General features: G+C 50.6%; 1 protein-coding gene across 3 annotated transcripts in view; it reads left to right on the top strand.

Annotated features, from left to right (window-relative positions):
• The window catches only part of PODXL (podocalyxin like), a 46993-nt gene that overhangs the window by 14454 nt on the left and 7173 nt on the right, over nucleotides 1-25366 (top strand). For all 3 annotated transcript variants that reach the window (XM_032689021.1, XM_032689022.1, XM_032689023.1), the window contains exons 2-5: nucleotides 14803-15672; nucleotides 17817-17980; nucleotides 19130-19213; nucleotides 24746-24902. In XM_032689021.1, coding sequence (XP_032544912.1) covers nucleotides 14803-15672; nucleotides 17817-17980; nucleotides 19130-19213; nucleotides 24746-24902 — 1275 coding nt within the window. The remainder of the gene's footprint in view (nucleotides 1-14802; nucleotides 15673-17816; nucleotides 17981-19129; nucleotides 19214-24745; nucleotides 24903-25366) is intronic.

Below are 25366 nucleotides of genomic sequence, written 5' to 3' on the forward strand. Positions count from 1 at the left end.
GGCGAGTGCAAAGCTTTGGATCCCCATCCCGGTGACATCCCACAACTTCCCATGCTCTTCTGCTCAGCTGTAACCACACAGGAATCTCACTCCTTGCTGGGCTGCTGGGTGGACAACATTGTTCCCCTATTGAGTCATAACAATGAGGTCACTGGGCTGGAAAGACAATGTCATTCAGCAGCCAAGAACCCAGCTGGCTGATCCTGGTTTTGTCTCATCTCCTATGACAAAGCCACATTTAATTGACTAATTAAAGCCTTTGCAGGCTCCATCTTGGAAGGGGTGAGCAAAATGGGCATTGTTCTTTGTCAGTATTAAGTCAGGCCAGTTGGCCGATTAATAAGCAAGACCTTTCTTCCTTCTCCACTTTGCTGCCTGCTGTGGAGGCCTGAATTCCTGGTCCTGGCAATGGGAAAACATCCTCAGAGACAGCCCACCATGTGTTTCAGGGCAAGCTGTGCGAATGAGGACCCAAGGACCTCAAGAGAGCCCAACCAAAGCCCACTCTGCTCTGAGGTGACCCAGCTCAAACCACTGTTGTGAACTTTTGTGAAGCCTTTTGTTGAACACTCGATATTTGGGGTTCCCAGCTCCCTCTAGGAGTTTGATATTGTACCCAAATCTGTGGTATTGGGGTGCTCCTGTACTCTGTACAGCCTACAAAGACAATCTGGTACACTGGCTGTGGGCCAGGAGCATTTTTCTCCCCGTTTATGGGTCATCTTTCCCTTTATGCACATTTTGGGTGGTGCAGGCCGGGTGCCCACAGCGCAGGCAGAAAGCAGGGACAGGTCCAAGCACTGGTACTGTCCACAATTAATCTCTGCTTCCCTCAGCTGAGCACTCCTGCAGTTCCAGGGCCTTCACCACACTCTGGATGAAGATGTTTTGAGCCCTGAGACCAATGGGCACTTCTGCTCTCGACATTTCTTGCTCTTATTGCCGATCCGAGTAAGATCATCCCGAAAATAGTGAATAAATGTGCCCTTAGGGACCTTTCAGGGTAAGAGCTGTTTCGTGCTGCTACGTTGCCGTTTCCATTAAACCCTCATTTTTCTTTTTCCGCCCTCAGTGTGATTGTCTTACATCAGATTTATCTCCTTTTTTGCTGCCCAGGCCCAGCTGAGCAGGGTGTATGTTTACCACGGCCGGTGTCCCAGCCCTAAAGCACAGCAGCCGCTTCTTTTGAAGAACATACAAAGCAAGGAAGAGGAGCAATTGTTTGGGAGGAAGTTGAACCATAATGTAATAGACTCCCATGGGATTTACTATTAGTAATTATTTGTATTGCTCTGGCACCTCACCAAGGTTGAGGCCCCGGTTAGAAAGGTGCTGGACCAACCTGTGAGTGAAGACAGCTCCTCTATCCAAAAACTGTCCACTCTTACATGTAGAGATGGGGAAACTAGGACAGGGAGAGGTTAAGAAATGTAATGAGGTTCGTTTTGGAGAGTTGTGGCTGAGCAAAGGTGTGAGCCAGCACACAGTGCTTCCAGGAGCATCCTTCCTCTCTATGGAATCATAGAATGGATTAGATTGGAAGGCATCTTAAATATTATCTCATTCCACCCCCCTGCCATGGGCAAGGACAACTTCCACTAGACTAGGTTGCTCAAACCCCATCCAATCTGGCCTTGAACGCTTCCTCTGCCTGTGCTTCTCTCAGTAAAAGGCCACTGAGTAATAAATATGCTGTGCTGGAGAACCTTTCATTGGGACAGCACTGAAAAAGGTCATCACTCACTGTTCATACCTTTAATCAGTGATTCCTGTGACCATTTATATTATTTTAAGGAGGGGAAGAGCAGAAGCTGTTGAAGAACACAAGTTCTTCAAACAGAAACTGAGTCCTAGTGGTCCTGAAAAACAAAATAAAGCAAAACAACAACAACAAAAAGCTAAAATGGATATTCTTTTTTCTGTAAAACCGACTGTTAAATAATGAGGCAATTATGAATTTGCCAACAATAGAAGTTGATCAGATTACAGAGCCTGTAAAGCCAGATCGTCACTGGAGCCATTTGGTGGGAAAGAAACTCAGTGCCAGACAGTCTTTAAATAGTTTTGAATAGGAGGGAGGGTTTGCTGTGTCCTTCCCTTCCTAGGCTCTCCCCACCTAAAGAATAGCACCGAGCCTCCTGCCAAGTCCTCCGTGTCCACTCAGTGCCCGAAGGCTCAACTCGCAGGCACAGCTACATAAATATATGTAGGTGCATATGTACACATGTGTGTATATATATAGAGCTCCCAGTTATCCAGGAAGACCCCACCCTGAGGGAGGTGTGGGTGTGGAACTGAAGAAAAAAAGAGGTGGGACCCAAAATAGCACCGACACACAAAGGATCCCAAGGAAATGTGGAGCTCTCCTCACGGCATTAACAGGAAATCTCCAGGCTGCTGGCTCGGTAACCCCGGCTAGCCAAGGTCATGGGGGACTGGTCTTGGTGGGGGGATAGATCCTGACATCCATCTTCTGCAAAAACCTGGAGTGAGGGGGGTGTGGTGGCAGCTTGTGTGTCGGTGAAGGTTTGCAGGTGTCCCAGATGTGCCCGCAGAGGAACCTGTCCCCAGCACGGCCTGAACGACCAGCAAATTCTCACTGGGGGGGTGAGTATTTAACTAGGAATCACCCAAAAGTTTACTTAGAGAGGTTGGGATGCTTGAGGAGGTCACCAGTGCCTGTTGGATGTGGCTCCTATGTCACTTGGCATCAGTCGTGTCTTTCACCCCGTCACATCACGACGCCTTTGAGTCTCGATGGATCAAAAATCACAGAATCATAGAATGTCTCAAGCTGGAAGGGACCCATAAGGATCATCCAAGATATTTCAGCTTGTCATCTTTGGGTCCATCCTGGCCTCGTGGTGGGTGACGTGTGAGATGAGCTGGGGAAAGCGACATGACTCACGACCCCAAAAAAGGTCAAAAATAAAGTTGCTGCTGGAGGGCGTAAATTTGGGCCGACCTGTGACTCACCAAGGGTGCTGGGAGCACAAAGGAGGGTGAGGCTTTGGGTCTTATCGTGTCCCCACCATCTCTTTTCCGCTGGCCCTTTCTGCCCTCGAGGTGGGCGAGCAACCTCTGAGTCCTGCCCAAGCCTGGTCCTGGGGGTCTGGCCACCTCCCCACCAAAAATCTTGGTGGCAGGAGCAGGCAGAGGCTGCTGAGCAAGGGCGATTCCTGCTGTAAATCTTCGGGAGAGGTGGAGAGGAAAGGGAGGTGCAAGGAGCAGGGGACAGTGTGTTGCAGCACCACAGCAGTGCTGTGCCAGCACAAACTGACCTCCCAGTCACCCAGCTCCAGTTTTTTTTCCCCTTGTACTGAAGCTGCCTGTGACCAGGCTGAGGTCTCCTTATTCCTTTGGGTTTGGAGTATCTCCTCTTGATTTCTGACCTTTAGGGCTGCAGGTTGGACCCGCTTCCTGCTGGGCCTGCAGCAAGTGTCAGCCTCCAGCTGAGGGTGGAATCATCTGTATTGATGGCACAAGTTTGGGCATGAGATCCTTGCTGCTAATGCCAGCTTTAATGCCCCTCTGTGGTCTGGCTTTGCTGGGCTGTGAGATCCCAGGGAAACCAATAGCCCCTATTTGGGTTTGGGGTTAATCCTTTTCCTTTAGGAAGTGACCCCACCACAAGACAGGGCATATTCCCTCCGTTCCTCTTCCTCACTGCAAGATTAGTGGGATACTTATGAAAAGTGGGAGCTTTTTGGCTGCAAAACCTCCCCATGGGAGCTCTGCTCTGCGAGAGCCCTGTGGCCCTCATCCCCCATGGATAAAGTCTAGACACATCACCGATGCTCTGCGCCCAACTGGAGTGACATGAGATGTGACAACTCCTCCCCGGTGCCCGCCAGCTGGCAGGGCTTCAGCTGGCAGGATGAGTAGCTCAAGGCCAGCTCCATCCCTGTGTGGCTCAGTGTGAACCCAAATACGAACCCAGCCAGCTGGAGAGGAGAGTAAGGCGATGGATTTCGTGTCCCCGTGCCCCTCAGCAAGACTGGGCTGGTGAGCCCACCTTGCCCCTCTGTCCTCCTGCCCATCCCGCCCTAGAAGACAGTGGGTGATCCCACTGCCCTGTGCACCCACTCCCCAGTCCTGTGGGAACAGTGCTCTGTCTACTCTCTCCTTAATGTCCTGCCTTATTGTGGCCTTTCTGTACTTCAGGGGGCTTGTAAAAAAGATGGGGACAAACTCTTTTACAGGGTCTGTTGTGATAGGATGAGGGGCGATGGTTTCAAACTGAACAAATTGATTATCTAATCAATTTAGATTAGATATAAGGGAGATATTTTTTATTATAAGGATGGTAAGATAGTGGCACAGTTTGCCCAGAGAGTTGATGGATGTCCCATCCCTGGAAACATTCAAGGCCAGGTTGGACATGGCTCTGAGCAACCTGGTCTGGTTCAAGATTTCCCGGCTTGTTGCAGGGGGTTTGGACGGGATGGCTTTTTTCTGGCATCAATCAGAGCTTTCCATGCCCAGGAATCACAAAAGGCCAACCTCAGCCGGGGAGGCAAGTGTGCCCCATCCCTGATGTTTGGTCAGTGCAACATCTGGCCGCTTTTTTCTGCAGGGACCATCACCAGATTTCTCCTGAATTAACTTCCTTAAACTTCATCAGTTCCCTCTCGTCAGCTTTCAGAGCTGAGGAGACTTTAATTTGATTTAACCTACTTCATTTTGGCTAAATTAAATAAAGAGTGATTTAAAGCTGAAACAAGAGTGGCCACCTGGTGGGCTGTGTGCACTTTGACTAATCCACTCTGAAATCATACCTCCTTTTAATTTTAGATTAATTTTTCTGAGTACCTCGGTGTAGACAAGCCATCAGGCTGAATAAAGATCAGTTCCTGTCTCGCGGGCTCACGTCCTCCCTCCTCCTCAAGTTGTCTGGAGCAAAGTCCTCCAGGAAAAGCCAGCCAGGGAGGATTCATCTTTCTGGGGTAGGAAGCATGGGGAGGAACTTTTGCTCTGTCTTAATGAATAAATCTGTGTCCCCAAACATCTCCATTGGTGAGCAGCAGCTCCGTGGCGGGGCTGGGGAAAGGAGGTCAGGTCCCCAGAAAGGGCTGCTGAGATGTGACAGTTCAGCCCTCAAGAGCAAAGCAGATGCTTTGGCCAAGGAGCATTTAGTGTTGGCTTCTCCAGAGCTCTCCTTCCCACCACCTTGCCAACAGCTTTACAGCTCCTTAGTGCTGGAGTCAGTTCATGGCCCAGCCTTCAACTTTGGAGAGAGGTGGTGAACTCCTTCAAACCTGAAGAAAGATGGTGAAGCTCCTTCAACCCTCTGAACCTCTTACCACACCTCTCTGAACCTCCCTGGGGTTCAGAGAGAGGTGGTGAAGGAAGCTGGGTGGTCTCCTCATGGAGCCAAAGTAGAATTGTCAATCTGGTAGCTTTAATCATCTCTCCGTCCTTCTTACGGACCTGAGATTCCTCTCTAAATTCACACAAATCTAGACTTTTCATCTATTTACTTTTTGGTTTTAAAAAGGTTTTTTTAACACTTGTGTTTACTTGACAGAAGCCTGAAAGAGCATCCTAAAGACTTACAACCTTGAAGTTATGCAAGAAAAACCCCCAGATATTCAGTGTATAATCAAGTCATGTGGTCTTACAGAATTCCTGTGGATTTCAGTGCTGTGTTCATTCTCTTTTGAGACAGAGGTACCTGGGCTTTACCTTGCTGCACAGAGACTTTTCTGGCCCATTACTCAGTGTAAACCTTGAGTTTCTTCCAAAGTCCTGGGTGACTTTTGCAGGAAAAGAGGGGTCTTGGGGCTGAATGTACCAGACATGGTGTCCTTCAGCTGATGGGTGATTGATGCTCAATCACTGCCACAAATCCTGCTTCAAAAGCAGCAAGGTCATCACAGGATAACTCCACTCTAATGGCATAAAGGATTCAGGAGAAGGACAGGAGCGTGGCCACATTCTGTGCTTTGAGGGTCTGGTCAGGCAGGGACGTGAGGCTTTTTTTGGCTCGTGCTCCCCACGTTTCCGCTCCAGCGGCTCCGCCACCATTTCCTCCACGATGAGGTGTTTCTGTTCAGACTGCAGAGCCCCCAGTTCATTTTGCAGCCTGGGAAAGGTGCAGGACTGGAGCCAAGCCCCTTAAAAATCCCGTCAGCTCCTGGTGGAAATAGGTTGTTTCCAGACTCGGTGATCAAAAATGTCTCGGGGTGGTGTGGACAGAGGGGTGCGAGTGTGTTTGTGTTTGTTTGCCTCCCTGGTAACCTCTTGCAAAGGATTTCAGAGCTTTCATTTTCCACAGTGGGCTTCCTGTCTCCTTTTGATTATTTTTTCATCTTTCCCTTCACTTCTTAGACAGCTACAGATTTTCCATGAGAAGAATCGCGGAGACACAATCCCAAATAGGATGTCCTATGTTTATCCTTAAGAGAGGCTGGACTGGTGCTTCCTCCCACTGCTGGCATTCCTCACCTCTGACTGGGGCTGACCATGGGATGGAGCACAGCCTGGGATTAGACTTGAGGGTCCTTGTGGGTCCCTTCCAACTCAGAATCTTCTGTGATTTGGGTGAAACATGTCTCTCATCACAAATTTCTGGCAAAAACAGTCTTTGAGGGGAAATTCAGGAGAGCATGGCATGGAAGACAATTCAACAAAGTTTTCAAGAGGGTGGGAGTGAGGAACACTGAGATACTCCTGCTCCCTCAAACCCACTGTCTGGTCATTAATTAGTACAGCAAACAGACCCATTTCTGCCTCTCCAAATGTGGTGTTCAGAGGCACCAAGGGATCGAGGAGGAGACGTGTCAGGGCTGCAGGGGAAGAGGAGTGTGGGGAGATGTGCCTTGGGATGATTATTTTTAATATTTGTCATCCTTCCAAATGAAACAGCAGACGAGCTGAGCTGGCTCAAATACTTGCAGAAAGAGCTGATGGGGAATTTGTTAATGAAGCAGGTTTCTCATCAGAAAATGCCGCTTCATCAGAACCTGGATTTTGGGGACATGTGTGGCAGTCCTGGCAGGAAAAGTGTATCAGGTTGTGGAGGGGTTTTTTGGTTGAAACCAAAGAGGTTTAAAGGCTGATGTGTGAATTAAATGAAGTCAGGCAGATCTAACAGGAGGGACAGAGCAGCCAAAGCTCATGTGAGGTTTGGTTCAAGTCCTGCTTCCTGGGCTTCAGGGTGACTTCTACTTGGTAGAAATAGGAACAACTTAAATTTTTCCCAGTTCTGGAAGCCAAATGGCTTTTGGCTACTGTAGTGATGTGACTGACTGCAAAATCCTGCAGACTGGTAAGAGTCCTCAGGATAATGCTAAAATTCTGTGGGAACATGCCCCAAATCTCCAGCCAAGGGGTATCTCCAGGCTGGCAGTAGAGGAAAAAGCCCTGGATGCTTCTCTCCATCTGGAGATGAAACAAAATTGCTTGAGGCTTGAAGCACATCTGCTTTGCCCACCTCCATGTCTAGCCAGTAAGGGTTTATTGGGAAAGTCTTCCAGAACAGAGGCTGTGGGGCAGGTTCCTTTCATTTGACAGCAGAGAAAATGGCAATTGTCAGCATTATTACCTTGAGCTCTCTGTCACTTGCCTGCAAGGTCTAAATAGCAGCAATTTGAAGAGCCTTTTCAACAGAGTCTTTTCACAGAGGGGTGAAGGTTCCCTGCTGAAAACAAACCCAGTGGCTTTAAATCAGAGTCCAGACATCTTCGTTTCATAGAACCATAGAATAGTTTGGGTTGGAAGGGACCTACAGATCATCCCATGGGCAGAGACACCTTCCACTAGCACCAAGTGCTCCAAGCCCCATCCAACCTGGCCTTAAACACATCCAGGGATGAGGCAGACCCAGCTTCTCTGGGCAACCTGTGCCGGGGCCTCACCATCCTCACAGTAAGGAATTTCTTCCCAATATCCCTTCTAACCCTGCCCTCTGGCACTGGGAAGCCATTCTCTGTGTCCTCTCCCTCCAGACCCTTGTCCAAAGTCCCTCTCCAGCTCTCCTGGAGCCCCCTTAGGCACTGGATGGGGCTCTCAGGTCTCCCTGGAGACTCTTCTTCTCCAGGTGAACACCCTCCAGCTCTCCCAGCCTGGCTCCAGAGCATCTCTGAGCATCCTCTGGACTTGCTCCAGCAGCTCTACATCCTTCTGATGTTGAGGACCCCAGAACTGGAGGCAGCTCTGCAGGTGGGGTCCCACCAGAGCAGCATAAAGGGGCAGAATCCCCTCTCTCGACCTGCTACCCACAGTGCATTTGGTGCAGCCCCTTCCCAGGTGTTACTGCAGCACTAATTAGGTCTCATCTTTAATATTTTGCAGAGCAATTCTATCTAAACTGTTTTGCAGCAGTTCTTATTCTGGCTGGGTTTTGGATAGGATAGACATCCCTACAGCAGATAATTGGATTAGAGTCTAATGCTCTGGCAGCTGCTGTTGGACCTTTCCCCATTCCCCATTCCCTAACCCAGGAAGCCAAGCTGGTCTTTGGCCTGGGTGAAACTGTTTCATAATGCTGATGGTGAGCCTGGCAGCAAAAGGGTTGGGTGATGCTGGTTTGGAAGTGCATCTTATGAGGTGGAGAGTGCCGTTTTTCAAGGGTGAAAGGTGCTGTGTACACTGACAGCATCCTCGTACCACCTCCCTCACCGAAATCCCAGCAGGCAGCTCAGGAGGACGGCACTGTTTGGATCCCACCTATCCCTGAGCTGATGGAAGGGAGAGAGCCCTCTGCACAAGCAAAATTAAAAGCCTTGTGAGGTATTTGCTCTGGTAGCCCAGCTTTATTCCAGGATAAATAACACTGCTCTGTGATATTCTGCCAATCTGATCGCTCTCACAGTTTCAAAAGGAGGTGACAAATTTCCTGTCCTCTGCAGCGACTGGTCCCTGCTCCACCTCAGACATGGTTGCATTAAAACACTCCTTTTGCCCAGGAGATTCTTGTGATGCAAAGACAAGTCCAGGAGCCTCCTCACCGGCTTTGGCACACGCTCTTCCCTGGGAAAGGCCACCCCTGGAGCCTCAGCCCCCACTTTCCCTTTGATGAACTCAACCCGTTGCCCCTGTTCAATCAGGAAAGGCTGCAAAAAAGGGGGAGGAAAATAGGAACTTCCTCGGGCCTGGCTCACATCCCTTCCCCGGGTTGCTCAGGCTCCTTGGCTTTCTCATCCCGCCTTGGGAGGAGCAGGAGCCGGCTGGCGTAAGGCTCTGAGCCGGGCTCTGCCCGCCGGCGTGGGGTGTGTCACCCACCATTTCCTAAGTTATTCTTTTGAGCTTCCTTTTCTCACTATTAATAGAATTTCAGCCAATATCTGAGCTGTTGCAACAAGGTGGATGGGGGGCCAGGGGGAGAGCGGGGGAGGCGTTACCAAAATAGGAAGCGGGAAGCTGTTGGGCAGGGAATTAATCAGAGGAGCTGCGTGGAGAGGGAATTAATCGCTGGCTTCGGGTGGGCTGATGGGAGCATGGACAGGACGTGTCCTTTCACTTTGTGTTTTGCACTGATTTGATTCTCTTTCTGTGCTCCAAGCCGTGACCTTTCCAAACAAGCTTCTCCCCTGAGCACCTTCCCCAGCCTGCAAAACACCACGTACCCACTGCACCGAGGTTACAACCAGAGCATCACTCCACGGCACGGTTAAACTGAAAGAGAGGAGCTTTAGATTAAATATTAGGAAGAAATTCTTCCCTGTGAGGGTGGAGAGGCCCTGGCACAGGTTGTCCAGAGAAGCTGTGGCTTCCTGGAAGTATCCACAGCCAAGCTGGACAGGGCTTGGAGCAGCCTGATCTAGTGGAAAGTGTCCTTGCCCATGGCAGGAGATTGGAACTGGATGATCTTTAAGTTGCCTTCTAACCCAAACCAGTGTATGATTCTGTGATTAGTGGTGGTGCACAGCAGCTCAAAATTCTGCCTGTAACTGCTATTGTAAGGAGCTGTGTTGGCACAGACCAGCACATCTTTCCTTTTACATTTGGGGTGGCTCTTCAAATCCCATCAGCTCCTGGTCAGAGAACTCCCACACCAGCCCCATCCAGGAGCACCCACGGTGGCACTTCCAGCCTCCCAAACACTGCTCACTGCAGGCCAAACAAGCCCATCTGGATAATTAGCAATAAGGGAAAGTTCTCTCCCCTCTGGGGCTGTCCCCATCACAGCCACACCATATCCCAGGCACAGTCATGGGACACACATATCCGGACATGAAATCATGTTTATGCAGGGGACTCATTTCCTCTGGGCTGTTTGGCCGCCGTGCTCATGGATGCGTGTGTGGAGGGCTCACCCTCTCCTCCTGTGGGTCTGCCCCACTCCCAGCACAGAAGGTGTGGGTTTTCTGAGTGATCCACGTCAGAGAAGAAGTGCAGACCAAAGCTTTAGATTCACTGCAACCAGTGCTCTCAAAATACCCTTTTATCTGCTCTGTTCCTCTCATTTTCCCCAAAACGACGAGTTGGTGATGGTCCAAAAAGTGAAATCAAAGAAGTGGCCTTGTCGTGCCAAAATGCAGCCAGGAAGGTCAGGGGCAGGTAGTATCTTTTTCTGCCTTTTGGAAAACAGGGTGAGGGACTCTGGCTGAAATTCAAGTGAACTTTCTTTTGGAAAGGATCTCCTCCGGGTGCAGGGAGTGATAACTTGGAGGATCTCCTCTCTCACGGCGTGTGTTAAATCCTTTTATCTCCGTGAAGGGGTCACTTTGTTTCCTGCAAAAGGACTTACTGTGTCTTTTGTGAGTGATTTTCATGCTGAAGGGGCACTGAACATAATCCTGTCCTGTCTGGTTGTTCGTGCCACCAGTCTGTGGTCACAGGGCTTTTCTCCTCCTTCAATCAGATCCTTTTTGATTCCTCTGTTGAGCACATTTGTCAGGTAATACTGGCCACCAGCCCAGGTAAACAGGGACTTGTTGCCAGTTATTACCCCTGGGTCCACTGGCAAAATTTGGCACAGGTGGCCAGTGAAGGAGGAAAAGATAAAAACATCATTCTCTGGCATTTAAAGGGACACAGTACATGAAGGAAAACAGTGACTCCTGGGATTGTTGTGCTCTCACTGCTTGTTCTGTATTTGTTTCTGCTTTGGATTTATATTTGCAATCATTATGCCTAAGCCAGGCCTTCTGCGGGTGGTGAACCTGCAAAACACCAAAAACATGCAATTTTTCTAAGTAAAATACATTTTTCTCCAGTGCTGCAGTGAGGGAGTCCCTGGGCAAACACCTAATGTTGAGCTCAGAGCAATAAAGCTGCAGAAGGGTATTGAGCCCTGTGACTGCAGCAGCACTTGGCTCCTTGAGCAGCAGTGAGAAAACAGATTAATATAACACAGATGTAGAGAAAAGGTAAATTTGGCTGAGAGAAAGGTGCCCAAAAACCTGCAGCACAGATGTGGGGAAGGATACAGGTGTTGGTCCTCTGTGAGAGGAGGATTTTACCAACTCATAGCCACACTCTCTCCGTTGGCATGCTGTGAGTCCAGGCCACAGTGCTGCACATTTTCTTAGAGTGTCAAGTTTGCAACCTGCCTGGATTTCTTCTTCCTATGGCTGCTGTTCACCACAGCTGCTGCATTTCAGCCAGCAACAGTCATTCTTTGAAACAGTCTGCTTTGAGACAAGCAATCTGTGGAGGAAAAAAGCTGAGCTGGGGTGGAGGTTATTAAAGAAACATCACCTTCAGATGAAGTTTGGGATGGGAGGTATTTTGCAAGGGGCTTTCCAGTGGTCCCATCCAGCCTGATAGAGCAGGAGCAGGTTTGTGTGGCCACTTACCAAAGAGATGCAGGTCATTACCCACCAGAGGAGAGTGATTTCTACCTCTGTGACACTAAGCATTGCCCGAGTTTAGCCAGGGCCATGTAGTAGGATGCACAGTGTCCTACTTGTCCATGTGGTTGGCACCCGTTGAGTCCATCCATCCATCCATCCATTCATCCATCCATCCATCCATCCCTCCATCCATCCATCCCCCTCAATGGCTGCTCACCACTTCCAAGTAGGAGTGTGCTAACTCCTCAAGTTTCTTAAATCCCACTTAAATCACTGGTCCTGGCTTAACAAAGAAGAATAAACTGGTCTTTTAACATCTTTTGACCTTAGCAAAGAGGAAAACTAGGAGTTGATGCAGAAAGATAAAACACCAGTAAGTTTTGTGGGCATCAACTTGAGTCTTGGTTCTTCTCCCAGTTATTTTTTTGGGCAGTGTCACCCTGTGCACCTCAAAAGAGGCCCCACCAGGGCAAACCTGGAGGATCCCACCAGATTTCTGCATCCCTTGCTTTGGGCTTTTGCCTCCATTTCCAGTTTAAAGTGGTAAAAAACTATCTGCAGCTCCCCAGGCCTAGGCAGGGAAGTGCTGGGGCAGGGATCCTGGTTTCTTGGACCACAAGGTCCCAGCTGGCCACCGGGCCTGGCCCAGAGCCAAAGCACGGCCCCTTCTCATGTGGACAGGGTTGAATGGAATTGTCTTTCTGACCTCTCTTTGGTGCCTGTGCTTTCTGCCTCTCTGGGATGGGGCTGTGGCACAAAGAGGAAGCGAGAGCAGTGGGTGATTTCCCCTTTGCTTCCAACCCTTTCTTTATTTACATCTCTTTTATGTATTGTTTCTACCTTTAGGGGATATTTTTGCTTTACCTCTTTTGTTGTCAACAAAGTTTTACACCCTGTTTATGGGACAGACCCATTTTGTGGCTCACTGGATGCCTGGTCTCTCTCTAGTGATGGTGCAGCCATCACTGAGGATTCAGATTCAAGGCACACAGGTTGATAATAAAACTGAGGAGGTGGGTAGAGCAAAACTCCCTCCTGTCTTTGGCACTTGGGGTTTATCTCTCAGATCCCTGTGCTGGTGTTTTGCTTCCCTACCTTTCCTTCTCCCGCAGACAGTGATCAGCCTATAGGAAATATGACTTATCTCCACAAAAGCTCTTTTCCTGTAGATATAATGGAAATGTTCTCTCACAAGCCAAGTGTTTCCTAAAATAATTCATGCTGCTAGTTTCAGTTAAATTCACATCTTAATGGTGTTTCCAGGAATGGGAATGGCTACTCCCAGAGGCTGATGGGGAAACAGGAGTAGGAACCATGTTTCAGGAGGAGGTCTGCACTTTTATGGAGTGACAGGACAAGGGGGGATGGCTTTAAAATGACAGAGGAGAGGATTAGACGAGGTATTAGAAAGAAATTCTTCCCTGTGAGGGTGGCGAGGCCCTGGCACAGGTTGCCCAGAGAAGCTGTGGCTGCCCCATCCCTGGAAGTGTTCAAGGCCAGGTTGGATGGGTCTTGGAGCAACCTGAGTTAGTGGAAGTTGTCCTTGCCACAACAGGAGATTGAAACTGTATAATCTTTAAGGTCACTCTCAAACCAAACCATTCTATGATTCCCCTGAAATGGTCAAGCAGTTGTACCAGCAGATCATTACAAGTCCCTTCCGACTGAAATCTCCTCTCCTCTCCCCTCTGAACCTCTCCAAACCTCTCTGAACCTCTCCTCTCCTCTCTGAACCTCTCTCTTCCATTCCATTCCATTCCATGGGACCTCAAATCTGTTGCATCCTCCCCACCCCAAATCCCACTCCCCGAGTCCTTCTCAAACATAACTCCACCACACCAGGTCCTGACATGGTGGGGTTAAATTTTCCCATCAGAAACTTGAGCTTTCATCAGGCCCTTGACACACAACCAGTGCAGGTTCTGTGAGAGCAAATCCTTTGCTGTTGTGCTGGCACGGAGGAACGAAGCAGATCTCTGGAGAGCAGCATTAGGCTGCAAATCAGATCTTGGAAGTGTGTCTCCTGTTTGGGAGGGTTGGAAATAATGTACAGATGCTTCATGAAGGAAAAAAAAATAGCATTCTTCTGTACAGTCACCAAATGGAAGACACACACACACACACACACACCCCCAAAATCAGGTTGTTGCCTTGACTCCAGACAGATCCATGGATAAAGTGGCTCAGTGCAGCCTGCAGCTCCTGAAAGGTGAAATATTGGTCAAACCTTTCCTGGGGTGAATTTGAGCAAGAGCCCAGAGCTGGTGGTTACCACATGGAGAAATTATCTCTGCAGCAGTTGATGGAGCTCCTGCAGTGATTACAAACTGAAAAATAGACCCAAGGTTTTATATTGGTCTAGTAGTGAAAGTACCACCTTTTAGAGCTGTGGGATGTTGCAGAGCTCTCTGCTGTCAGAGGGTTCTCTCTTGTCAGGAAAACTGTCCTTCAGCTGAATCCCTCACTGAGAAACAGCTTCATCATCTAAGAACTTAAAGTATTGTTCAGAAACCAACCACAGATCTCCTGATGTAGGATAATGGGAGGTAGTTGGTTGGACTCGATGATCTTGGAGGTCTTTTCCAATCTTGATGATTCTGTGATTCTAAGTGTCACCTGATTTATCATCAACACTTCAGGGATGTGAGAGACCCTCATAACAGGGTTGGACAAACACACTCGGCACATCCCTTGCTGGCCCCTTGTAAGGGCTGGATCTGCTTCATTTTGGGAATCACTTGCAGGGCTTTGCATAGAAGCTGGTGGACCTGCCATGTGAGAGGGATCTGCCTTCTGGGAACCAGCAGGTCTTGTCCTCCTGCTCACACTTTGAAGTCCTGTGAGTTTGACTACATTTGTCATGGAGGTTCCTCGGGTTTCCTCCTCACAGTGATACCAGAATGTGGAATTTGATATGAGCTCAGAGAGCACGAGGCGAGCCCCGAGTGAATGACTCAGTGTTTATGGGCAGCGTTTATTTCTACAAATACCTGTTCTGGGTGGAAACCAAGGGCAGCTTCCTTAGTTCACGGTTTATCTTGGCATTTTTACTTTTCCGCAGGTGCCAGCTGCGAGGATGAACCAGCTCCTGCAGGTCCAGACGGAAGTGACACCATCACCACGACCACAGGCACCAGCAAGGCACAAGCGACCACCCCTACAAGCAGTGCAGGAGACACACCACCCGACCCTAAGTCACCTACCACAGTTCAAACGACCACCACAACAGCCAAGCCAGAAGCCCCTGCACCCTCTGCCGCATCACCCACCGCTGCTCAAGGCACCACCACTGCAAACACTCTGAGAACCACCCCATCCACCCCTGCATCGTCACCTACCACAGTGCAAGGGGCCACCACCACCACCACCAAACAGGGAAACCCAACACCTGCCCCCACCACATCACCCCCCAGCTCCCAGCAGGCCGGCTCTGCAGCCAGCTCTGGAGCATCCGCAGCCAGCCCTGCTGCGGCCCCCGCTGCTGCCGAGCAGCAGACCAGTCCTACAGTCAGTTCGGGAAGCTTGGGGACCACCACTACTGCAAACCCTGTCCTCACTCATGTGAGCAGCCCTCCAACCACCCAGGGAGGTTTAGGGGCTGCTGCCACATCCAGGTCGGATGCTCAGGGAGGCCAGCCTCCGGATCATTTGGCCAGTACCACTGAGAGCACCGGAGTCCTGAGCAGCAGCTCTGCCCTTGGCCCCAAGGACCGTGCCCCTTTTTCCACACACGTCACCAAGCAGCCTCATTCTTCTTCCAGTTCTCCAGCCCAGGACCTTGCCTCTTCCACCAGACCTGGAAGCACCGGCACTTCTGTTACCCCTTTAAGTGGATCTCTGCCCCCCTCCACCAGTAAAACATCTCCGACTTCACCACCTGGCAGCATCCACAAGAGCCCAGAGGCAGCCACCACACTGACTCCTGGAGCAGGTACCAGAAGATGAGAACCTTGATTTCTTGTGCTGGGAGGCCCTTTTGTGGTCTTTCCCTTTGTCTACCCTGAACACCTCCTGCCATTACAGGGTGTCATCACCTCGTCTCATTTTAGGACTTCCCAGCGTAGTTGTCTCTGTGACATCCTTGTATTTAGGTCCCTGTTGCCATCAGCGGAGGTCGAGTCAATGCAGTCAGTGAAACTCAAGGCAAGAATCAACTGGCAAAGCATTGACAGTGGCTTTTGGATGGACTAAACAGTGTCCAGGGCACCCTCAACTGCAGTGACTCGATCTCCAGTGACAGCAGACAGGGGCCAGCAGCGATGGGTTCAGGGGTGGGGACCGACGCTGCGGAGCTGGTGAAACAGTCTGACAGCACCCGGAATGTTGAGTGCAGGAGATCCCTAGTACAGCTGACAGCTTAGTGAAGGCCGTCTGGGCATGCACAGCAAATGAGCTTTAGATGACTAAGGAGATTTTGTGGCTAAACTCTGAGTCTGCAACCTCTAAAAGAGTCTAAGCGCTTGGGGAGGACATTCTTCACCGCTGCGGGAGGGGCTTGGCTGCTGACTTCTGTCTAAGCAGCATTAGGAGCGTCCATGTGGTGTTCAGGATCTTGCTGAACACCATTAATATGTTTTCTCTAGATCTCTGGAGCTTTATAGAGTCATGTTAGTTACAAATCCCCTGCTGAGGCACGGTTTAGTGTCCCCCTTGGCATTTTCTCTGGTAGCATTCCCAGGGAAGGAGTCACCCTGTGGGAGTGTGAGAGCTCCATGTGGAGCCTTCCAGACTTGGCTGGGATTGTGGGTTCAGCTCCCATTTGGCTCTGAATAAAAGCTATGATGACACTGAAGCCCTGCATCATTTTCCCCTGGAGAATGTTGTTCTTGAACCAATTTCCAGTTACCTGCAATAAAGAAGCCACTCTAAAACCACCTCCATCCCCGTCAGCTGTTGGTATCACTGAATGGGCCAAGGTCTTAATGCAAGACCATCTTCACTGGATTCACCCAAGTCATGTTTTGAGCATTTTAGCAGCCATAAGGAGGTGAAATGAGTATCATCATGGAGGATGTTTCATTCCCCTCCTGCTCCACAGGACTGCTCTTCATTAAAGGATGATATATGAAAATATGTTAATTCAAATTTGACCTCAAGCATTAAGCCTGAAGAGGTCTAAAAAACCCTCTATATTTAATAACTAGGTGAGGGAATGCAAGAGAAACAGATGGCTTTGGAATTAATTCTCTCCTGGAGCCTTTAGAATGTGTCTGGGAGAGAAATATCCCTCATCTTTTCTGTGGAAGAGGCAGGAGTCCCAAAAGCAAACAGGCTGTGAACATCCTGTGGCATTTGATTTCTCTTTGTCACCATTTCAGGATCAATTAGGAACCCAGGGATGAAGATCCATGTCTTCAAACAGAACTGGGGAGGCAGGAGGCTGCTATGCTCCTTGCACTGCTCCCATTGCACAGATAATTCTAAGATGCTCCAGACCTTTACAAAATCTTCTGAGGTCCCTCAGATCTCAGGTATCTGAGACATCTGCATGGGGCTGGTAGACATGGGGCTTGTGCCCTTCTGGAGTAACAGGTAGGCAGGACACCCCAGGCTGTCTCATTTAGCACCAGGCACTACTTCTAAACATGTCACCCTGGACTTCTACCATGGAGGTGCAGCCAACAGAGGCTGTGGCACTTCATCCCCTCCTAATGGAGGTGGCTGGGAGATCCTGGGTAGCCAGGTCTGCCTCTGTTGAGGAAAACTTCGTGGAAGACACCCCAGATCAAGTGAAATGAATGTCATGCCATACTTCTTTTTTAGGTGACTACCCAGCTACCCACACACAGCCATCACAGCCTTTGGGTTCAGCTCTCCAGAACGCTCTGAGGGGTTTCAGCAGCAGAAAGTAAAATCAGGAATGATATTCTTTCCATATCGAAGTTAATCTAAAAAAAAAAATAAATTAAAAATTAAAAGGAGCAACCCAAAGCCTCTCCAAGTTTTGACACAATGATCCTCAAGGCAAGGCTAGAGCCAAAAGCTTATTTTCAGCTGACCCCTACCAGAGCTGTGTCAGCTGTATCCTCTGTACTGTAACAGTGTCTCCCTGCTTGTTTTTTTTGGTGCATGTAGAGGACTCAGACCAGAGAAGCCACGATGTTGGACCTACATCAGCCAAACCCACCAGTGCCTCCAGGGGCCCTGACAGTGCCCAGTCATCCCCCCCAGCCCCAGGGGACCACACAGTACCCAGCAGTCCTGGCCACCAGCACCTGAACACTTCTTTCCAAAATGAGGTAATGACACCTGTGGGAAGGTGGGCACTCTGGAGTACCTTTAAAGGTCATTCAGTCCCATCCCTTTCTCCTGTAGCTTCCCAGTGAAGAGACACAGAGGATGGAGGTGAAGGGGAGCACGTCCAGAGAAGGGAAAGGAGCTGGGGAAGGGTCTGGGGCACAAATCTGATGAGGAGCAGCTGAGGGAGCTGGGGGGGCTCACCCTGGAGAAAAGAAGGCTCAGGGGGCACCTTCTTGCTCTCTACAACTCCCTGACAGGAGGTTTTAGTGATGTGGGGGCTGGTCACTCCCTCCAGGTAATAAGTGACAGGATGAGAGGAAATGGCCTCAAGTTGTGTCAGGGGAGGTTTAGATTTGATATTAGGAAAAAAAATCCTCTCTGAAAAGGTGGTCAGGCTTTGGAACACCCTGCCCAGGGCTATGGTGGAGTCCCCATCTCTGGAGGGATTTAAAAGTCATGTGGATGTGGCACTTAGGAACAAAGGTTAGTGGTGGCCTTGGCAGTGCTGGGGGAATGGTTGGACTGAATGATCTTAGAAAGCTCTTCCAACCTAAATGATTCAATGATTCTGAGATTATGGTCTGGGTGTTGAACAGGGAAGAAGTGAAATTTGGGAAGAAGGTAAACATTATGGAGAGCAGAAGCTGCCTTGGTGTGAACTTGGACTTGATGAGAGGGCAAAAATCACAACTCAGCATAAACAGGACATGAATGATACCAGTAGAAAGTGGTTTTGGAGTGTAGGGGGGTCTCAAAACACAATTCAGGATAACCAAAGTGCTGGGAAGGTGGGAAGGGGATCCTGTTTCTGGATGATCATCTTTTGTGGGGCTAGGCTGCATCACAGTCTGGTGGCATGGATCTTCCTACTCCCCATGCAATTCCTGCTTTACCTCATACTGCAAATCCTAGGCCTGGTCTGGGAAGGGCATTAGCAAACATTCCATGGACAATCGTGTCAGTCATCTGTGAAAACCCTTTCCACATATAAAGGGCTGAGTGAAGGGCTCCTGGGCCTGTCTTGTGTCCATAAAATGGAGCAGAGCTTTTGCTGGGATATCTCCTGGCTTGGGGCAGCTAAATCAGTGACCAACTGTCCTTCCAACCTTTCCCAGCCGTTGAGAGTTGCTTTTCTTCTGTCTTTCCAGGTCATCTGTAAAGATGCTAAAGGTACACCTGTAGAGTTGCAAAACAACTGGCTCACCATGTATCTGAAAGAAGCCAAAACCTGTGTAAGTACCACCTTTTTGGACTTCCATGGAGGTTTAGCAGCTGGGTTGTGACGGGAGATCAGCTGCTGCTCTGAGCACGTGAGAAAATGCTCAGAAATGAGAGTAATTTCCTCACAATAAGATGCAACCAATGCAAAATGGTGAATGCAAACCCACACTCAGCAGTGTCAGCCAGTGGGGGATGTGGCAGGAGGAGAAGAGGCCCATGTGGCTTTCCTCAAGCTGAAGGACCAGCTGAGCCCACAGAGGTCTTACAAAAAAGTTAAATGGGAAATTTTAAAGGGTAAACCTTTCCCTACGCAAATCCTGACAGGAGAAATTTTTGCCTTAGTTGAGGGGCAGAAATTTTGTTCCAAAACATAAGAAAGGGATGTGGTGTTGCTCCAGAGTTGTTGTGTGGTTGGTGAGACCTTGCAACCTCCCACTGGGGTAGGGCAGCATCCGACTGCAGAGCAACTGGGAAGCACTGGAACCTGGAGTTTGGGACTCACTGTACTCCTTGATGCTGTATTGGCTCTCACAGAACCCTAAAGTGAGAGCAAAAAACTCCATTTCATTTGTTTTGGACCCTGTACAAGACCAGGGAGTAGCAAAATGTAGTGCCAAGGCTGGGGACAGGCAAGCCCAACACAAGTCTGCACACCAAGACCCCTTTTGGTGGGTGGGCACTGTCTACTGGTTTTCCTGAGGGATATCCACCTTCAAAATGGTTCTTGTGGAAACTGTGAGTCTCCTGTATTAGGGAAGATGCAAAATACTGATAACTTCTAAATAGGATGAAGTTTTAGGCTGATGATAAAGGGGAAGAGACACCACTTGGCTGGTGAGGTCCTGACAGGTATCAACCTGAGCTGTGGGTGGGGTTCAGGGGTGGGTTTTGGCAGTATAATGCCCTGATTTCTGGCAGTCTAAGCATCAGGAAATTGGCATTTCAGGGATGTAGTCCCTGTGCCACAGGCAGGGACAAGGTTGCTCCAAGCCCAGGTTGGAGGTTGCTCCAAGCCCCGTCCAAGCCCCAGGTTGCTCCAAGCCCCGTCCAACTTGGGCTTGGACTCTTCCAGGGATGGGGCAGCCACAGCTTCTCTGGGCAACCTGTGCCAGGGCCTCACCACCCTCACAGCCAAGAATTTCTTACTAACATCTAATCTAAATCTCTCCTCTTTTAATTTAAAACCATTCCCACTTGTCCTATGACTCTCCATCCTCAGTCTTCACCAAGTGAAGCCACACAGTTCATAAAACCCCTTGAGATACAGGCTGAGACGAGCACAGTCATTCCTCCCGACCACAGCAGCTCTGGAAATTCCCTGTGCCTTGGTGGCCGCCCTGGAGAGGGTTTAGACCTCCTGACAGCACCCACGGTGCTCCGGGAGGAGGGGAAGCACCTGCTTCTGCTGCCATCTCATGGTCATCACCTTCCAACTTGGGCTGCTGCTGCCTGAAAGTGCTCCTTGCCCACACACCCGCAGCAGTGATGGTGTTCTCAGTGTTGCTGTCAACGTTGAGGATGACTCCAAGGGGGGACCTTATTACCACCATGCCCCAGTTTCTCCTGGGATCACCCCTTTCCTCCTGTAGTGTCTGGACGTGGCTGCAGGTTTCGTGCTGGGAAAGCTTCTTGTCAAATTTTATACTGAATATAGAAAAAAATATTTAAAGAGATTGACAAAACCCAGTTTTGGAGCCTGAGATTAGTTATGACCGTGCTGGAGTTTAATGCTTCCCTCTTCCTTGTGGGTTATGGAGCTGCTATCCTTCCCATGGCTTTGCTGGAGGTTTTTTTGGAAGCACTGGTGAGTTAGGGAGTGGGTAAACATCCCAGTTTGGCCTCATCCATCACTCCTCTGTGCTCACTCCATCGGGCAATGGAGTGTTGGAGCTGGTGAGCAGCAAGTCTGTGGTCCCGTTTCCCTTTGATTCCTCTGGGTTTAATAATGAGCCGAATCACTGTTAGTACAAAATGCCAATTATGCCTCAAAACAGCCACAGAAAGGCTCCAAGGGATGCATCCTCCCATAGCAGCGCCCTCCTGGGCTGCCAAAACAACTCCCATCAACCTTCCACTCGTTGGATCCCTGAGAATTGCGACCGGTTTTGTGGCTCCTCAGCGGAGCAGATAACAGAGAAATGGCACTATCCGGCTTCCCTGCTTTGTAGGCCCTGGTAAACACGTCCCCAGCCAAATCCTGACAGCAAAGTGAAAAAATCCTTTGCGTTTCACAGCCCGTGGGAAAACAGGAAAGTGTGTGCTATAAGGAGAAGTGGCTCCAGAAACAGCTCCAATCCTGAGCCAGAGTTGGGGCGGCGTTGTGCTGAAAATTCAGATCCAGCAAGAAGCCAGGGGAGTATCAAGGGCAACGTGGGGGACCAGTGGTGGGGGACATGTCCAGATCACACGTGGCAAGGGAGAAGGCACTGTGCAGCCACTCACCCCATGGCTGGGCTCGTGGGGCAGCAACATTGATGCAAAGATCCCAGCAAACATTTGGGGCCGAACTCAGGAATTGTGGACGTTTCGCCCCATCACACCTCCGTTTCTCCAGTAAATTTAAAAATAAAAAGGAACTCAAACTATAAATAATAAACAAAAGCCAAATATACAGTTGGTACCACTTTGTGGATCAAATATATTTTATGGGCTGGTTGGTTCTCTGCATTCTTCCTCGTCAGGTGATGCTTTGAACCAGCCCTGAACAGTTTGGTCCATGTTCCCTCACCCTCTCCTTCTCCTTCCTTTGATTAGAGCAGGATCTTAATGGGTTTTTTAATAAGGCTTATTAGCTTGATGCTTCACATTCCACAGGATGCCTTTTCCCAAGGACTGGTTGTCAAGTGTATTTTCAGTTGAGTTTTTCTTGGCTGCTTGAGTAACTCCCTCCTTGGAAAAGATGGATGTATAGATGGGTGGATGTATAGATGGGTGTTCTGCTCCTCATCCCAGCCCCAAAATGAGTCAGGTGAAGCAAGAGGTGATGATGTCAGAGGTGGCTGGTGTAGCCCGAGCTGTGGTTGTGCCACATGACCCTGTGGCCACTTCCCAGGGAGTCACTGGTCCTCCTCCATCGTGTCCCCCACCGGGTTGTGGATGAGCCCAGGGAGCTGAGTCGATGGATGCTTGGGAGAACCTGCTGCAGGGGGGGTTGCAAAAGCAACAGCAGGAGCACCTGACCTTTACTGAGGGAATTTCTGTGCGACACCCACCAGTCTGGGCACAGCAGGACATTGCCCGGAGCAGGTGGAGGGACCCCCTGACCGAGGAGGGTCGTGGTCCCCCTCGCCCTGTCCAGCTGGCGGGGCTGGTTTGTTGACTCAAGTGCTGTTACCTCATTCGGGGATGTTGGTTTTAGGTCCCCGCCAGTGTGGGAACCGGATCCGAGCTGCTCGGCAGCGCCTCTCAACTCCGGCCAAGGAATGCGAGCGGGGAGGGGAGAGCTGCCAGGGCACCCCTGCCGGCTCAGCGGCCTTACCCTGCCCCTCTCCAAGCCTGGAAAGGGTCAGTCCCTCCAGTTCAGCCTCGAAAGGGGTTCCCAGTTCAGCCTCGGAAGGGGTTTGGGCGCTGCTCACCGGCCGGCAGCGAAGTGGTTTTGGTGCTCAGTTACGTTTTAGCCTCGCATCCAGTTTCCTTTCCCACCCAAGAAAAAAGCATTTTAAAAGCTTCCCCCCCCCCCCCCCAGGGTGGTAGGGAGAGAAGTGGGTTATTAAGGGCTGGGGGGATGCAGAGCTGCGGGGGAAGGGGGATGCAGGGAGGCAGGAGGGGCTTTCCCTTCCTCTGCCGAGCAGAAAGCGCTGCACAGCCAGGGATTGATAAACCTCAGGACATTCCAGGCGTAGGAGCAACACCCAGCGTCCAGACATGATAAAACCACCGCCACGACCAAGCCACAGCCCCCTCCTCCCTGTCCTGTTGGGAACCAGCTTTCTAGGGAATGCCACCCTGTCTTGCTGCCCCGGGGGCAGGTTTCCCATGCAGCTCTTTTCCCAGGAATGCGCCCGGGATGGTACAACTCCCGAGAGACCCGAGGAAGGTTTCTCCCGATGCGAAGTGAAAGGACAGGCGAGGTTCCCAGGGACAGCCGGGGCCTCACGGTGCTGAGCTCACCCTCGCACTGTACCCGGGGCCGGCCTTCCGCCCCGGCAAGTGCATCCTGTCTCCACTGACTGCTTCCCAAATATTTAGATAAGATGGGGTGAGATTAGGTGCCTTCCTCGGCCGGGCAGCTCCCATCCTTGCGGTGCAGCAGGTGGGATGCTGCCGGCTGCCGGTGGTGTTGGAGAGGGAGGGGAAGGTCTGGGGGGAATGGAGCTGGCAGGAGCAGAGCCTTTCCCATCCAGCCACCTCGTTTCAGCATGGATTGAGGAGTTTTACACACAGGACTCTGCAGGCAAGCCCCTGTGCACGAGCACCTGTGCACAAAGGAGCTGTATATGCAGCATGTTCCATATAGGACCTCTGGAGGCCAGGTCTGTGCATGGAAAAGGTTGGAAAAGCTCTCCAAGGTCACTGAGTTCAACCACTAACCCAGCACTGTCAAATCCACCACTAAACTGTGTCCCTTAGTGTCACATCCACACTTTGGGATCTGTGCATGCAGAAGGGTGATGGTCTCTAGTGAGCTCCCAGTTGCTACAAAGCACTGAGCAGATACAAAAAGCAGAGGGAGCATGGGCTCCACCTAATCCTCTACCACCCCTCCAGTGCTGACCAGGCTACTCCCCCTGGGGACACTCCTGCTTGCCCAGAGAAGCTATGGATGCTCCATCCCTGGAAGTGTTCAATGCCTGGTTGGATGGGACTTGGAGCAATTTGGTCTAGCAAAAAATGTCCCTGCCCATGGCAAGGGTGTGGAACTAAATGATTTTTTAAAGTCCCTTCCAACCAAAACCATTCTGTGATCCATTGTGTGATTCTATCCAAAAGCAAAATACTGTCTCTTGCTCTTCCCCATGGAGCAGTTGGGAAGCTCTAAGGAGGACAGGGACCCGTGTTGGTGGGGACAGATGGTAGAAATGCAGGTGGCAGAAAGGCTGAAGATGCCTGTGGGGGAACAGTGGGGCTGCACAGCCCTGCCCTGCTGCCACTGTGGCCCCTGAGCCTCCCCAGCCCCCCTGCCCTGCTTCCCTCAGGGACCTGCTATTCCTGTAACACCGAAGGCTGCGGCTCACAGATAAGGCTGGTGCAGGGCCCTGGTGAGGAACTGCGGCCAAGAGCTCAGCTTCTTGTAAAGAAACTACTTTTAAACTTTTCCTGTTCCCTGGGAGGGCCGGCAGCAGCCAGGCAGTGCAAAGGGATAAGGGAAGATCACAGAATCACAGAGGGAATTTGGTTGGAAAAGACCTCTGAGGTAACTGAGTCCAACCTGTGACCGAACACCGCCCCGTCGACTAGACCATGGCACCGAGTGCCACGTCCAGTCTTCCCTTGGAGGGGTCATTCTTAGAAGATGGGACATCTCCCATCGCTGTTGAAGGGGTGAGGTGTTCCTGGGCAGTCCCTGGGTGGGGGGACAGTGCTGACCCTCGTTGTGCCCACAGGCCGAGTGGAGGACGGCGAGCGCCAACATCTCCTTCTTCGAGAGCTTGTGCTCGACGGGCCGGCACACGTTCGACGCCAGCAGGGAGAGCTGCACGGTGACACTGCTGTCCCACGAGCCACAGTCCCAGCGCTGGGACATGCAGGTGGTCCTGCACCGTGAGTACGACCCCACCCTCCTGCCCAGAGTGGGACAGGATGGGACTGGCACCGGGGACCCTGGCACGGGGATGTAGGTGGAGGCTTGGCAGAACCCTCAGGTCTGGTGGAGCTTGGCCAAGGGGCTCCGTTCCTTGGGCTGCCCCATCCCACTGGCTCAGAAGACCCCAGAAATGAGCTTTTCTCTCCGAGGAAGGCACCAGATCCCTCTCCCATCCATGATGCCTAAGGCAGGAAACCAGTCTCCAGGATGAAAAATTCCTCCCAAATGGTTAAAATCCAGTGCCCAGTTCAAATCCTTCCCTAAGGGACCACAGAGGGGAGTTTCTTGCCCATGTCACAGCCCTTTGGGGAAATTCATCTCAGCCCTGGGATGCCCAAATGTTGCTTTAGGACCAGGGTGCCAGGTAGATGGAGACATCCCGCTGCTGTGTAACACGAAGGCGAGGAAGGCCTGAGCTCCA

This window comes from Chiroxiphia lanceolata, chromosome 5 (genome assembly GCF_009829145.1).
Source record: "Chiroxiphia lanceolata isolate bChiLan1 chromosome 5, bChiLan1.pri, whole genome shotgun sequence".
NCBI lineage: Eukaryota > Metazoa > Chordata > Aves > Passeriformes > Pipridae > Chiroxiphia > Chiroxiphia lanceolata.